The 15,650-nt window shown below is 38.7% G+C and overlaps 1 protein-coding gene across 8 annotated transcripts in view; it reads left to right on the top strand.

Moving 5' to 3' along the window:
* ESRP2 (epithelial splicing regulatory protein 2) overlaps positions 1 to 15,650 on the top strand; it is a 41,950-nt gene that overhangs the window by 4,226 nt on the left and 22,074 nt on the right. For all 8 annotated transcript variants that reach the window (XM_085589631.1, XM_085589627.1, XM_021535251.3 and 5 more), the window contains exon 4: positions 14,624 to 14,737. In XM_085589631.1, the coding sequence (XP_085445757.1) occupies positions 14,624 to 14,737 (114 nt within the window). The remainder of the gene's footprint in view (positions 1 to 14,623; positions 14,738 to 15,650) is intronic.

Below are 15,650 nucleotides of genomic sequence, written 5' to 3'. Positions count from 1 at the left end.
TGTGAAACCAGTAATGGTGAACTCACAGCTGCTGAGATGTTGCCGAATGCTACTGAGTAGAAAACTGAGGATTTTTATTTAACAAAGTGGGAGATCTCTTGTTCAAGTGTGCATTTGGAACTGTCTTGAGCCTGTGATCTAAGCTTCTGAACATGCATCAGCTGCACTACTTACCAAAGGAATAGTTTTCTTCCTGCATGACTGGGACGTTGTTGCCAGGTTTAATTGTTCAGATCCTCAAATCACAGGACTGGCTTATTTAGCATGTTATTTATATTTTTCTAGTTAACTGCTGTAGCTTTATTGTTTCTCATTTTGCAAGCTTTTAAGGGAGAGCAATTATTCTCAGATTGCTCTCTGAAACCTTGTAGGAATGGAACCTTGCTTTTAAAGAGCAAAACCTAAATGAACTTTGCCTTTCTCTCAGCTCCATTACTGTGTCATCAAAAAGCTGACATCCTCATGTGCTTCTCTGATTGTAGCCACGGGGGTTCTAAGTTAAAGATCCCATATGAAGTTGAAAGTGTTGTGGATTTCTTAATCCCTCCCATACAGAAAGCCTGGCTGAATCAGCATGACTTGCCTTAAGACATGTTACTTTCCTTTTGCAAGGCAATATTTGCATGTCTTCCTGAAAAAGGATAAGTCTAAGAAGAGCTAATAATTTTGGAGAACTGTCTGCAGTATTTAGCTGTAATTACCATCTTTCTTTGAATGATATACATAAAAAGGGAGACATTCTCAAGTGAGACCTGGCTTTACTTTTCGATCTACTAAAACCATTAAATTTTAATCTGTGGATTGACATTAAAATATTAAAAATTTGTTTAAAAGACTCTCCTAGTCTTGCTGATTGAATATTTTGACTCAAATACACCAGTGAATATTTTGATTCATATTCTTATATAGAGAAAGACAAAGCTGGACCTTTCCCCCTGACATACTCCCCTAAATAATTCTCAAATTGAGTGGTTGCCACTTTATTAGGTGATAACAAGTTGCCAGTTCCCTCAAGCATGTTTGGACACCTATTGATCATCCAGCTGAGATGCAGGTGGAATTTATTTTCAGCAAATTCAGGAAGAAACAAGCTGGTTAAATGAGCTTTTGGAAACAAATGGGATGGGGGGAGAGGTGGTAGAACTCATGAATTCCTCTAACCTGATAAACCGGTTACAACCCTTTTTTTAAGAGAAACTTGTTCTGCAGCTTCTTCTTCACAAAGTGCTAGCAGAAAGTTTTCTTGGCTCCCTTGCCAGCTATCACATCTTCATTTCTGATAAATTATTTTTAAAATTTTATTTTTAATACAGCTCTCAGTCTTCAAACTGCAGAAGAAGTCTGAAAATGCAGGGTGACTTTTTTTTTGAGTCTTATGGTTGGTCTTCCAACTTCAGATTATTTGGTGACTGCATCACCTCAGTAAAACTTCTAAGAAAGTTTGGAGTGTTTGCTGGGTCTGAGTTCTGACAGTTTGGAGCAGGTGTTTGGCGAATCTTTGGCAAGTGTTACTAGACAGGCTGTTCTTTCCACAACAAACACTTAGGGTGTCATTTCACAAGATTTGGCTTCAGCAGTGAAGCCAGCTTTTCCCCTGGCCCTCCACCAGACTTTGCCATCTTTTTGTTGTGTCAGTAAAACCCTTTGTGAAGCTGTGCTGTAAACAGGATCACTGAAATAAGCAGATGGGGTGGGAACTTAAAACTGCTTTGCTGTCTAAGCTCACATCCTGTGAAACTACACCCTTTGCTTGTGTTTTCATGATCCAACATGTTTGATGGCGATACCAGCTTAAGTTATTTCTGCCCCCGAACACTTCAGTGGCACCTTTCATTTAGGCAGGTGCTGCTCCATGGCCCTCCCTCCTGCATCCTGCCAGTACAAAGGCCTTTGGGGATGCAGACTGAGCTGGAGCAGGGCACTGTTCTGAGTTGAAGGCAGTTCTGGTTTGGAGTGGTTCTGTCTGATGCACAAGTGGCAGATTAGGAAGTTTTCCCATAGGCAGCCATAGCACTAAGGTGTGGGTGAAAGGAGGATAACATTTTAGGACAGGGATGGCACTGAACAATTTATGTGAAACTGTGGCCTTAGTTTGGCATCAGCAGTGAGTGATAAGGATTTCCTGATAGACACAAGGGCCTGCAGCTTGTCAGGGTAGGTAAGTGTTTGATTCCTGCTATTGCAGGAGGGCTGAGTGTCCTGTGTGCAGGTAGCCTGATGTAGAGTTTTCACATTTATTAACATCCAATAGTTCCCTATTTTCATTGCTAAACGTAGATGAGGATTGGTTAAATTATGTTGCATACTTCTTATTGGAATATCATCAGTATTTACTGTGGGGAATTAAGGATGTGCTAATGCTTCCTGTAGCTATAGGATGTTGCAGTGTGGATTTTTATTTTTTTTAACTATGGCTAACTCTTTTTTCAGAACCTGAGTTGTAATTCTATTATTGATGGCCTAGATGAACTATTTTTCTCTTTACAAATTCTCAGAGCTACCCAACTCTGTAGCCCATTACATTATTATTGAAACACTCAAATCTTTTCCCTCAAAAACTCAGAAAATACTGATAGCATAAACAGTTCTTCTATTATGTATATTAAATATATATGTGTGTATACAGAAATATGCATATGTAGATCATGTGAATCCATTTGTTATTGGCAGCACTTATGTCATGTGGAAAAGGCTGCAATAATTTTATCTGAATTCCTCAAGTATTCCCTGTAGGAAATAGGAAGGTTTCCTTGCTTTGTTCCTGTATTTAGGTATGTTTCACTTCTGAATGAGCAGAGAATTAGATAAAAGAATTTGTCTAAAGCTGCATATCCTTTTTCTTATAGATATAAAAGTGTGGTAGCCTTGGCAAACTGGGCTATCTTCTCTTAAAATTACAAGTGACAATATTAATGAGAAGTGAATAATCTGGCCCAGTGGTTTGAGGATATGAGTAGACTTTTTTGTGATAGCAGATGTTGCTACATTTTCTGGTGAAATTGAACAGTAACAATTAATTACCAAGTCTGGGATTAGCATATATGAACAAATAAACTATACTATCAGCTTGCAGAACAGCTTGAGGTGCCTGTCTTCACAGGGAGTGATGTTGTGTCATGTTTGTAAAACTGTGTCACTCATACATTTAGATGTTTCCACAGCTAGAATATGTCTGAATACTTGAATTTCTCTTGAAATTGTTTTTGCAGTTTTTTTTTTAATGTCATTGAAAGACAGCAAAATAGAGGGTAGAAGCATTTTAATACAAAGATTACTGGATTGCATGGTCCTCAGAGACTTTGAACTTCTTTCCTCTAACTTGTTCTAAATAGCTACTGAAAAAATCACTGGAAATATGTTAATTAATTATTGTCAGAGTTTTTAAAAGTGGCTGAGGAATAAATGAAGCATAAGGAATTTTAACATGTAGATGGGGCATTTAGCAACATGGTTTAGTGGTCAACTTGGTACTCTTAGGTTAATGGTAGGACTCAGTGTTTTGGAAGATCTTTTTCAACCTAAATGATTATATGATTTGTAGTCTATTATTTTGGCAGTAATTATATGTGCAGTTCTTCTATCTGTTCTTGCTGTTAACATGGAAGCAGCTTAGAAAACCTTGTGTGGATTTGTCTGCATTGTCTGCAAACCTGAGTTGTTTCTCTCTTCCTCTGGTGGAGAAAGGGTTGCAGACTTCCTCAATCTGTGTGTTGGTTTACTTGATTCCCCCACCCCGCTCCTTTTTAATAAACCAACACTTTTAAGTTATGTATTAAGTTCTTGGGTAGCTGGGTGCTGCCAAATGAGGGCAACATCTCTGTCAATCTCTTGCAGCACTTTTTGCTGAGCAGCTGGCTTTCAGACTGATGGACAGTTGCTAGAATTGATACTGCTAGTAAAGCAGTGTTGTGGCCAGAACTAAAAATGCTGATTAAAGATTAATTTTTAGCAACATAATATCTCATTTTATCATTTCTGTGGTTAAAAGTGGAAATTTTATGTCTCTTAAATAGAAACAAAACCAATAATTCTCCCTCATGTTCATGTCTTTGCCATCTCCTAGCTGCTCTGGAAAAGCTTTTTTGTTGCCTACAGAGATATCATGTTGTTTTCTGTTAGTTACAACCCTATTCCAGTAGAAGGGGGGAAATCCTGATGCTCTGAAAGGTACCTTGACATGTGTTCTAGGAGAGTCTTGAGTCAGAAGTCATGTTTGTTCTCCAAACCATGTTTCAGTGCTTTGCTCTAATAAATCTGTGGTGATGTTCTTTAAATTGTTCACAACTTGCTCCAGTGTACTTCTATACAATAGTCTCTGTTCTTGCTTTGTTTACAAACAGCTGCTTTGCTTATTTGTCCCTCATTCATTAAATCCACATGCTGTGAAGGTAGATGTGAGTTATGGGATAAATACTAAGCAAAAGGTATTGGGAATTGAAATTCAAATTATCACCCCTTTTCATGAGAGACAAAATAAAACAACTGAAACCAACTCTCTCACTTCTCCCAAACTTCTATTTCAAAATATTTTCGTTTCTCTTTCCTCCTGCTGCCTTTCTTTGTAGAGCTGCAGTGGGCAGAGTATGGCAAAAAAGGATTGAGAAATGGATATTTTATTAACATTAAAATATTGGTTAGAAACTTATGGTTAAGAAATAGTTTTATTCCTTCTTGCAAAAACTTGGCTCCTGTGGAGATTTTGGACACCTGTTAGCTTAAAATGAAAGATTCTGTTACTAAAGCTCTAGAACAGTCTCTGAATTTTGTTATCATTCTTATTGCATTCAAATCAAAACTCAATCAGTGAGGTTCTCATTCTCTGGCTCTTATTCTAGAGGGATGTAAGCATGTGCTTTAACATTACAATGAGCTGTGAGAACATTGGCAATGTGTGAAATTAATTCTGCTGTAACTTCTGTAAAGATGTTTACTTTCCTGGTAAGTAAGTCTGTTGCAGTGAATTGCACTAAGAGGAAACTAGAACTATTGTAATGTTACTTGAAAAATAAAAGTGAAATAAACCCTGTGGAAGTTTTGCTGTGTAACCAGACCTTATTGCAGCTGAAAGTTGATTTAAGTTAACTTTGCAGGTTAAGAAATACACAAGACATTGTATAACACCACAAATCCTCTTGAATCGAATACCATTGGATTGGAGGGGGACCATGAGAGACAGAGCTGTAAATACATAGTTGTCACAAGAATATGACTGTGACAGAGTTTTGCAGTTTGCTTAATTGATAACTTGAGTGTCTCCATTATTTCTTACAACAGAATTAAACTTACACAGGACTTCAGCTTATTGTAAATCATGTGAGATGGCACCTTGTAAATATGAAGTGCAGAAGAAAACTGCAGTTCTTGTTGTTATGCTTAAAGAAACAAAAGAAAGGGTGTTGATTTATACTTTCTCTGTAAGTCTCAGATGCTAAGATTTGATCACAAGAAGATGTGACTTGTTTGACATTCAGACAAACTCATGTCAAGTCTTTCAGTCACAAGGAACTTGCTTTGGAAGCAGTAAGTTACCTGAAAGGGAGGATGTAGCTCTGTAAGAGGTAGCAACATCCAAATAGTGTAACCATTAATGTCCTTGTTTTGTGTTGGGCATGTCTGAATCCCTTGGAAGGCCAAGTGTAAATTTTGATCTTACTCAGTTGTGAACTGCTAAAATCATATCTAATAATTTCTTACTCTCATTTTTCCTTATGGGTTATTGCCAATTCTTGACACTTGACCAATTCTGTGACTTGATAGTTTGAGACCTTGAAGGCAAACTGATTAAGGGGTCTAATTCCACTTGTCCTTTATGTATTTGTGAATGTATGTTTGTACTAGAAAGGGAACATAACCCCCTTTAAAAAACAAAGCAGAGTCAATTTTTAAAAGTTTGAGTTTCTTTTGCTCATATTTGTAAGGACTTGATCAAGAATCACTTGGATTCTTATATAAGCAAAGATGCTTCATAGATTTCAAGGCTGTTATTCAGGAAAGTCCATGCTTATGATATTCTTAGAGTACAAGTTTAATGGAGAGGCAGGAGTATGAGAAAATCATGCAGGAAACTGGATTGTGGATTATAAGTATCTCCTCATTCTTTTGGTGTTGCCTCATCTTTTTACTTTCCCTGAGTATTACTAAAAAAAAAAAAACTTGAGAAACAACCTACTAAAAAAATGCTTTAATTTTGCAGGCATTGGCTATTCTCCTACAACTGGTTAAGCTTGCACTACAAACAATGAGGTAGTGTTGAGTAAATAGAGCAGTACCAAGCATTACAGTCAATAGAGCCAGTGCTAAAGATCACATTGCTAATGAAAGTTTGTCCTTGAAACAGAGGTGAGTGGGAGTGGGGGAGGTATAGAACACTGAGAGAGAGCTTGTGCTTATATCAAGACTTTGGGAAATGTTGCAGTCGTGGCATTAATTAAAACCTAGAGTTTGGAAAGTACATTCAGCCTTGTCTTTCAGGCTATAATGACTTGCTCTGTGAGTTGAGCTGATAGCAAGCAGCCTGTGAGAACTGTGAGGCACCATTGCAAACCTGCTTGAAATGTAGGTAAAAGGTTGTCAGAGTAGGGATTTTTTTGTATTAGTAGTATTCAGAATTTTCTTTTTGCTTAAAATCAGACTTATGAATAATCTGTGCTAACAAATTATAAAGTATTTTGTAAGATATGCATATTTTTATATGATTTTGTTGGTTTTGATAGCTATGGCACCTTTCACACAGATTAATTTAAAGTGAAAATGTAGTTTATCTCAGTAAGTGTTTCTTTCTTTAGCAGTTTCCTGACACATAATGTAGTAGTAAAGTAAGTCCACAAACTCTGAAATTCTTATGTTGCTGGACTGGGGTGCTTTATCTTACACAAGGCTAACTTCAAGTAGCTTATTTGTGGAGTACTCTGCATATTTCAACACTCTCTTATTAAAACAGGTTGTGCTTTTGAAGATAAAAGTCTGTGACCTGATTGCAGTGACATTCAGAGGGCCTGAGCCATGGTCTTGCCTTTTATGCTTAATGCATTACCTGAATTAGATGCTGTAGATACCATAGCTGGAAAGCATGCAAATAATCTGGTGTTTCAAACTTTCATCTAAGAAATAATTAATCAAAAATGGTCATAAAATAGCTAAGTGGCATGGCTTGGACAGATCTTTGTCATGGCAGAAGGTTAGATGTTTGCATTCTTTCCTAGGAAGAATTAAAGCATTTAGTTAGCTATTGTTTACTTTGCTGCTAAAGGACTGAGGTCCAATTAAAATGAATCTCACAAATAAATAATGTGGAAGTTTCATCTTTAAAACAGTTTACCACAGCCCTGAGTAGCAATGGTCTGTTTTCTATGCTCCAGAGAGTGTCACTGGACAGATAAACTGTGACAATTGTTGCTCTGTTTCTGGATTTCATGTTCCACCTGTTGCTGAACAACACTAAAACTTATTTTTATGCAGGAAATTAGCTGTAGGCTACTCTCACCAGCTTAGTTTAAACTTGCCAGTCCCTCTATTAATTCTAAAGGAGTATAATGAAGGCAGTCTCCAGTGCTTGAAGCTCAGTGCCACATCCTGCCTCTCCTTGAGACTTAGCAGGGCAAACTTGCTCTTGAACTTGCAAATTCCAAAGATGGATCTGGACTCTAACTCATTTTGGCTACTATGTAATGTCTCTCTTGAGTACATTTTGGTGGCCTTCGTGACTGATTAGTCTTTTTGTTATTTAATGCAGTTCCTAGGCCATCAAGAGGCATAAGGTGATATGTAACTTGACTGGTCATATTGAGCAAAATTAGATTCTCTGGAAAGCTGGAAACTAACCCCATGCTTTTGTCCAAGCGAGTCTGCAGTCACTAAATAATCTCATGCATTAGTGTTCAGTAGAGCAAATAATTGCCTTCCTCCTAATAAGAGAAATCAACTGGCAATATTATTTTTGAACATTTCTAGTGAATGGACCTGGTCTGCCTCTGTCATCTCCTGCATGTTTGCCCTGCAATGAAATAAAACCAAGGGCAAATTTCTTTTTCATGTTTATGTCTGAATGGTATCTAAATACTGTATTTTTTCCCCTGTTTAGCTAGAAGGGGAAAATAAGTTACTTGTAACTTGTGGTGACACTGGGGCTTACACTTTTTTCTTTTTTTTCCATACAGCAATTTCAGTACAAGGTCACCACGTATCCATTATCAGCCATGTGGAATATCATTTAACAGATGAACAAAGGCAAGGGCTTACTATAGGATTCTCTGTTTAAAAAGTTACCCAGCACAATAAAGGGTTATCATACTGGTAAATAGTGCTGAAATGCAGTCTGTGCACCTCCCAGTAGTATTGACATGCTTTAAATTCCTCCATTGCGTGGATAAGGCTGACATTATCACCAGGGTTGGAAGAGTGAAGGAGCAGAAGACTGCCCATGGAGAGTATTGTAAATAAATGTGAAATTCTCAAGAGTGTAAGAATTGAGGCACAAAATCCAAGTGAAAATATTTCCCTAGGCTGACATATCATGGTATGTTGTGTGTGTGCTAGCTTTGTACACCAAAGCCATGGCCTGTTACTCCTGACTTTTCTCATGCTGTATTAGACCCTTTAAGTCTTTGGACAAACTTCAGGATTGTTGGGTGTTGTCAGTGGTGTTTCAATCTTGCTTATGCTTTAGTGGCTGACACGTTCTTTTAATGAGATTTGGCTGCATCTCAACTCTTGATGTCCTTCACTTCCCCTCATCCTGGAACACATGTCCTTTCCCAAACACCCCCAGCCCCTCAGGTACACACAGTGGTGCCATTGGTGTCCTGATCTTTGGTGGAGCTGCAGAGTGGGCAAAAGAGAGTCCAAAGTGATGGGAGTCACACAACAGCTGAGGCTGGAAGGCACCTGTAACTGTTGTCCAGCCCAAGCCCTGAAAGCAGGGACACTTCAGCAGGCTGCCAAAGACCATGGCCACTTGGCTCTTTAGTATCTTCAATGGTGAAGAATCTGCAACTTCTCTCAGCAGCCTCTTTCATTGTTCAGCTACTGGAGATCTTTCAGGAACCACACCTGCAACTGAATAATTGAGTTTGGGTGTTCTCTGGAATAAATTGTAGAGGACTTAGCATAAAATCAGACTTTGAGGCAACAACTGCAGTACCTTTTGCCTGTTGAAACAGAACTGGGAATAGAAAATCTTCAGTGAAACCTTTTTGAAGATTATCCTTTGTTTTCCATGCTGCTGTTAGCTGAGAGAAGACTGATCATTTTATAAGCTCAAGCAAAGAATGACTCACACCTAAGGCCTGAGAGTCTAAAGCTCTAATGTTGTAAATTGCAGTAATGTCTAATAAGTGATGATGATTTTTTTAAAATACAAGTTAGACTGGAAAACATCCATGGTTATAAACAGTATGGTTTTAGTCATAGGTTTGCACAAAGGAGATGTAAGCAGTGCACATTTATGTGCCTCAGACAAAACTTTTTTCTTCTCAGGGTACTTTACAGATCTGTGGATTTTCACTTTCTCATTTTCACTTTCTCATTTTAGTAATATGAGGGGGTTTTAAGCTCAAGGAATACATAAGAATGTAAGTCCTAAGGGAGACAAAAATTATTTTCTTCTAAGTTATTCCTGAAAGTTTTCTTCTTAATAATGACAAAACCGTATTATTCCTGAAAAAGTTTTCTTGTCTGGGTTTTTGTTTGTTTTGGTGGTTTTTGTTTTGTTTGCTTGGGGTTTTTTTGCAAAACACTAATCTAGAATGCTAAACCTGTTCAAAGTCTTTCTATAGGCTTTAAGCCAAATCAATTATCGTCTTTGTCTCATGTCTCCAATTTTGACTGGACCAGATATGATCTGTTCACCCTCCCAAGTCTAAAGAAGGCATGGATGAAAAAATGAGCATTTTTTGATATGCTGATCTGGCAGAAAATAGACCATGTATTCATCTGCAGTCACCAAATTGTAAACTCTGGGCAATTTAGTAACATCCTGTTTATACTACTGATTTGAAACTAGATCTCTGCACTGTGAGGACCATTCTTTGTGCAAAGAATATTGATAAATATAACTCACCTTTCTACTTGAAAATAGATTCAAGTCTAGCTTAAGTGTGGACTACAAGCTAAGCTGTTTTCTGGATTTTTATGTTATACTTTAGCATGACATTCCAAACCAGCTTAAACTGCAAGGATGCCTTTAATTCTGAAGCACTGAATGATTTTATCTTGTCTTAGCTGTAATGGGTCAGTAGGGCCAAAATAAGCAAAGCAGAGAAATTCTGTGCACGACTAGTGAGTTCTAAAGACTTACTAGGAGCTGCTGGAAATCTGATGCACAAGAGGCAGCTGAATTTTCTGTTACTTTGAAGTGATTTGAGGTGATTTGAAGAAAGAATCCCCCAGAGTGCCATGGTGTTTTAGACATTGTTCCATTTGACAGCATGGGTGCATTCTGTGACTGAATTATCTCAGTATTTAATTACCATGCCAGGCACAGACACAGCACAGATGCAGTGGCCTTTCTCAAGGATGACAGCTATTTTTAGTAAGGGAAATGAGACTATCCAAATAGACAGAGGTTTATTTTAGTTTTTTGTGCATCATAACTGTAGAAAAAGCTTAATGAAGAATCTTCTTGTTTCTCCAAGATCTACATCTTAACTCAGCTATATTTAAGGCAACACGAAGGGGGCTGTTATTTTAGTCCCTTGGGATTAATCCGTAAAAAATATAGCAGCTTGTGCTGGCTTTCATCCAGCTTTGCTGCTGGCAAAACATGTCTCTTCAATCTCTTTGTACTCTCGGCTACATGACCAAAATCCTGTTTAGCCAGTTTTTCAAACTGGTGTTCAAAGTCTGTCCTTCCCTCTCACCACTTTTTCTCTAAGAGCTGTTTTAGGTTTCGTGGAGGCAAGTATACAGAGCAGCTTGTATGATTCTTCCTCTTCTCTCTGTTCAGTTTTTAATCTTGATGTGGAATTAATGAACATATTCCTTTAAACATGGAATGACTCATCAGAGCTCTGCTGGAGAGACTGATCTGGTGGAATAAGCAAGAAAGGTGGAGGATGATGCTAATAGACTGGTTCTTGCAGTGAAAATGAGGGCTGGATGCAAGATGCAAACAGGTAATTAACAGTGTGTAGCTGCTGTGAAAGGAGCAGACGAGCAGGGCAGACAGGCTGTGTGAGCTCGGTGGGGGCAGCATTAAGGTGGGGCAGCTTTGCCTGATGAAGTGGGGGTGTGCTTGGACGGCAGCATGAAGGTGAATGACAGCAGGTAAATAGCTGAGATGGATTTTATTAGTGGAGTGAAGGAGATGGGAATGGAATTTATGAAATGACAGAGTTGTGGACAGGTTGTTCAACATGTGAGACAGAAAAATGTAATGTAAATCTGGTGCTGGTCTTAACTTGTCCTTTGCTTCCTCCATTTGGGTGGATGCCGGTTCAAGGCTGTCTTTTGAAATGCTGCCTGAAATCTGTGGCGCAAGAAAGGAGGCTGAAGATGTCTTTTCCTGAGCAATCTGAATTGCTTAACTGGTGTGGCTTTACAAACACATCTGCCCTAGCTGCTCTAACACGTTTGACATGTGTTACGTGTATCTGGTGCCTGGAAGACTTGAGGGCCCAGTGTAATCTGTAGCAGCAAGAGCTGGTCCACAGCTGTGCCTTTCATACTCAAACTCTGCAGAATTAGGAGACATCTCCTGTGGATGAAAGAAGCTACTTCAGGCTGATCTCAAATGTCTGCTGTTCCTCTGGGGCTATTTTGCCCCGTGCTCTGATCCTGGGTGAATCTTCCCATTCACTCTGCTACCCGCTCCTCTCCTCAGTTAAGCCATGCCATAGTTAAGGTGGTTTGGATAATGAAGATTGCTTATGTCTCCTGACTATTCTTCCACAGTCTTCTTGCCCTCTTCCAGAGCAGTACACCCTAAAGTTTGAAACAGGCTGTTTTTTAAATACAAGTTTCTAAATAATCTCCCAGCAAGGCCTGCCAAACTTGTGGCAGTTTATCTAAGGGACGTTAAGCTGCTGGCATTTGGTAAGAAAAGTAGAGTATTGTTTTGACATGTTGATTGTTCCATTGAAAAGGAGTTTGCAGTGTTGAATGTTATCACTGACATTTAATAAATATGCAGTGCAAATACTTACGCTTGGTAAAAATAAAAACAAATGCTGATCTTTGGGAGTTCTTTAAACCTTAGTACAGTTGGAATTCTGGGCTTATCAGTGTCCTGATTCAATATTTTACTACTCAGTACTGGCTTCTGAAAATATCTGTGTTGTCTTTTGAGCTGTAGGTTGTGTGGGAAACACCATCTGGAAAAAATGTTACTGTTTCAGTGCAACAGTCTTGATTTTTACTAACTTGACTTACACCATTTGACCTGAGCATTTCCTCCCTTGTGCAAACATTTATCTTTTTGTTTTCTAACCTGATGAAGTCTTTTTGATGTACAATTCTTATGTTTTATGTGTACAGCAGGAGGCTGCTTACATTTTCTGCTTTCTTCAAATTGTGTGGGTTAGATTTCTTCTTGTATCTGATCAAAATAGCTCCCTAACTGCATGCTCTGTATTGGCTCTTGAGCATCTTCAGTAACACAGGGTACAAAGTTGAAGGTTTGGGGAGTGTTTTATTGCTGTTCTTCAGTAAGACTCTGCTTCCTTTTGGCAAGAATCCCTGTGCACCTCCTCTGGAGGCCGATTCCTATCACCATTTCCAACCCCTTTTTACAAATATTTGCTCTTTACTGTGCCCATTAGTTAAAAAAAAACCCAGCTAATAAGTTGCTGCATTTAGTAAGAAGGTAAATCTCCTCATGTGTGTTATTGTGGTGAGAATATTTGTTGCTGGTCTGTGACTGTGGCTGTCCACAGAACTACTTTTCTGAAGTGGTTCCTCCAGAGTCCACTGGAATTTTCTTCTTTTTCTGATGTTTACACATCAACTGAGGTATTTTGAACACGCCGAGATCTCATTTTTCTGACTTTAAATAATCTTTGAACAATAACTGGCTTTAAAACCTTGGGTTCTTCAAGACTTCAGCTTGTGGTAGGACCACAACCTGTATGAGCAATTGGGAGGAAACAGGCTTTGTGAATCTGCAATTTGGTTGATTTTTAGTTTGTTATTTTGTCTGTGTGTGGTATGTTTCTTCTTTTTGTGTGTTTTGGTAGTGTGCACAGAATTGTATTATAAAATTTTTTGTTTTGGGAGGATATTCACCCTCCTTAAAGTTTCAAATATGTTCTCTGCTATTAAGTAACATCACTTTATAGATATGTTCATATCTGTGTTTGTATATCTGCAAATGAAGCAACTTAATACAAGGTGCTGAGCTGAGTGCCCCTCCTTACTCAGCTCTGCCACTCAGTTCCCTGTTTTGATGTGTAGGACCCATGTCTCTGCTCCTTCTAAAATCATGTTTTTCCCCTTGTGGAGCCTTACCTTTGGGCTGCAGGTGCTGCAACACTTCCTCACACTGTGAGTTCTGTGTAGCTGTGGGATCAGGTCATTAGGGCATCATCTTTCCTGAGCAGAGACTGCAATGTTGTAGTGTCACATGTGTTATGATAAAGCAAACCAACTCTCTTTTCTCTCTGTACACAGGTTAAAAGACAGCACTAAGAAATTGTCTGAGTGTCAGGTCAACTTGTAATTTGTTTTTGGGGGTGGTTGTTTTGGAGTTATAACTGTTGCTGAGAGCAGTGGGTGGCTACTGCATCATGATTGTAATTATTGCATTGTTTGTGAGGTGATCTTTCCTGGGAGGCAGTAGCATCAAGAGGGAAGTTTAGAATAATTACATTTGTGCTCTTGAAAATTAGCTAACAAGCTACTGCTTACTGATATGATACAGGTAGATACTATAATATGCTAGCTGACTTATAAGGAGCTAGGCATTTAACACTGGTATAGAGTAATAAAAGGCTGGAAACTGTTATCTAAGGATAGAAAATAACATTGAACAAGACAGCTGGAGCCCTTTCCTCTTGAGAATTAATCTGCTGGGGGTTAGCCATCCTAGAGCTGGGAATAATTTTTTTAATCTAGTATTCATAACCCTTCATCTCTACCAAGAACTTTATTAGCTTGGATGTTACTTGATTATAATTTTACTTTTGTACGTATTGAGATCACTATTTGTTTGGCTTTTCTTCATCTATTACTGTTGAAACATTATTAAATCCTGATGGGTAGTTTTTTAAAGTTAAAAATAATTTTTAAGGACATAAAGTCAAAGGTGCTGTAGGTGAAGAAAGGGTATTGCAAAATCAATACTGTGATTTATCTTCAAAGTTCTTTCAAATATTTAATAACTTAAATTGTAGTTAGTCCAGATTTTGTACATTACTAATATAATATGATCACTTTTCATATGAACTCATAGTTCTGCCAAACCTTCCTAATTAGTCTTTTTACTAGATTCTGGGTGTTCTTGTTTTCTTTTCCACAAATGCATACAGTTTATTTGCTTACTTTAAGCAGGAGCCCATGTCTTCTCCATCATGTTTCTTCAAAAACTTTTACAAAATATTGACGTATTTCATCTCCCTAAAAAAAGTGCTGAACTAATGGCAGTAATGAAATTACCAGTCAGTACAATGAAAGTTTTTGCTTGTTTTTCCAGTTTAGTCAGCTGGTATCCAGTGATTTGAAGGTACTTGGGAGGAGCTCTTACACACTCTGCAGTGATGGCCAGTTACTCATCCGACAAGTTCTCCACCCGGAAACATCCAAGAAGGTACAAGATCAGAACTGGGGCAGAGAGGCAGCATGGGAGGGGAGTGATACAATTCCACCTGGGAGCTAGAGTGTCCCAAGACTACTGAAGATGATCCCCTCCCTGCCTGAGCCCTGAGTAGTTGTTTTAGGCACTTGCTCTTGAAAGTCAGCCACACTACTTGGACTCTCAGATGAGCTTAAGGAAGAGGAAAATTAGAAAAAACAGGACAGAGACAGAAGCAATAAAAGTACTTTGAATTCTGTGTGCGGAGTGGAAACAGAGGTACAGATCAAACCTCAGCAGAAGTGATGGAGGACTATTGCTTTGCTTAGGCTTGTGTTAAACCAGTGTCCTGTGGAGGGTAAGCACACAGGTGGTGATGTGGCCTGGCAGTGGTTCCCCATCTGTATTTATTCAGTGGGAAGCACAGCTGCATCTTGTTTGCTACTCCCACATGAAGCAGCAGTTTCTGCTCCAAGTTCCTGGAGGGTTTAGAGCACCCTGTCATGCACGGAGAGGAGAACTTTGCCTTTGTGCAAGGTGGTGGCTCTTGAGTTTGCTGGCGTAGCAGGGTCTGCAGGAGCCCCACAGGGATGAGAGTTGCTGACATGGAAAGAGCTGGCCAGTTGTAGGGCTTATTTCTGAAAGCTGCCAATAGAAATTTTGTTGCAATATTTATTTAAAATTTGTCATCACGGTTTGGTACAAATCTGCTTTGCAGTGTAGCTGCAAAAGATAAAATAGTGTTAAAAATGGAAGTTAAACAGCAAAACATAGATATTTTTAAATATTTTTTCCCAGCTATTCTCTCCAGCTGTTTTGAATGGGTCTGGCTCCCAGAGGCTATTTGACTTTGGTCATGTAGAGATCCATTTCTATGGAGTAATGGAATTTGAACTGTGTTACAAAGGAACCAAACTGCTCCATCACC

The sequence above is a fragment of the Lonchura striata genome, chromosome 11, assembly GCF_050655825.1.
Source record: "Lonchura striata isolate lonStrDom1 chromosome 11, ASM5065582v1, whole genome shotgun sequence".
NCBI classification, from domain to species: domain Eukaryota; kingdom Metazoa; phylum Chordata; class Aves; order Passeriformes; family Estrildidae; genus Lonchura; species Lonchura striata.
This window is presented reverse-complemented; position numbering and strand designations above follow the sequence as displayed.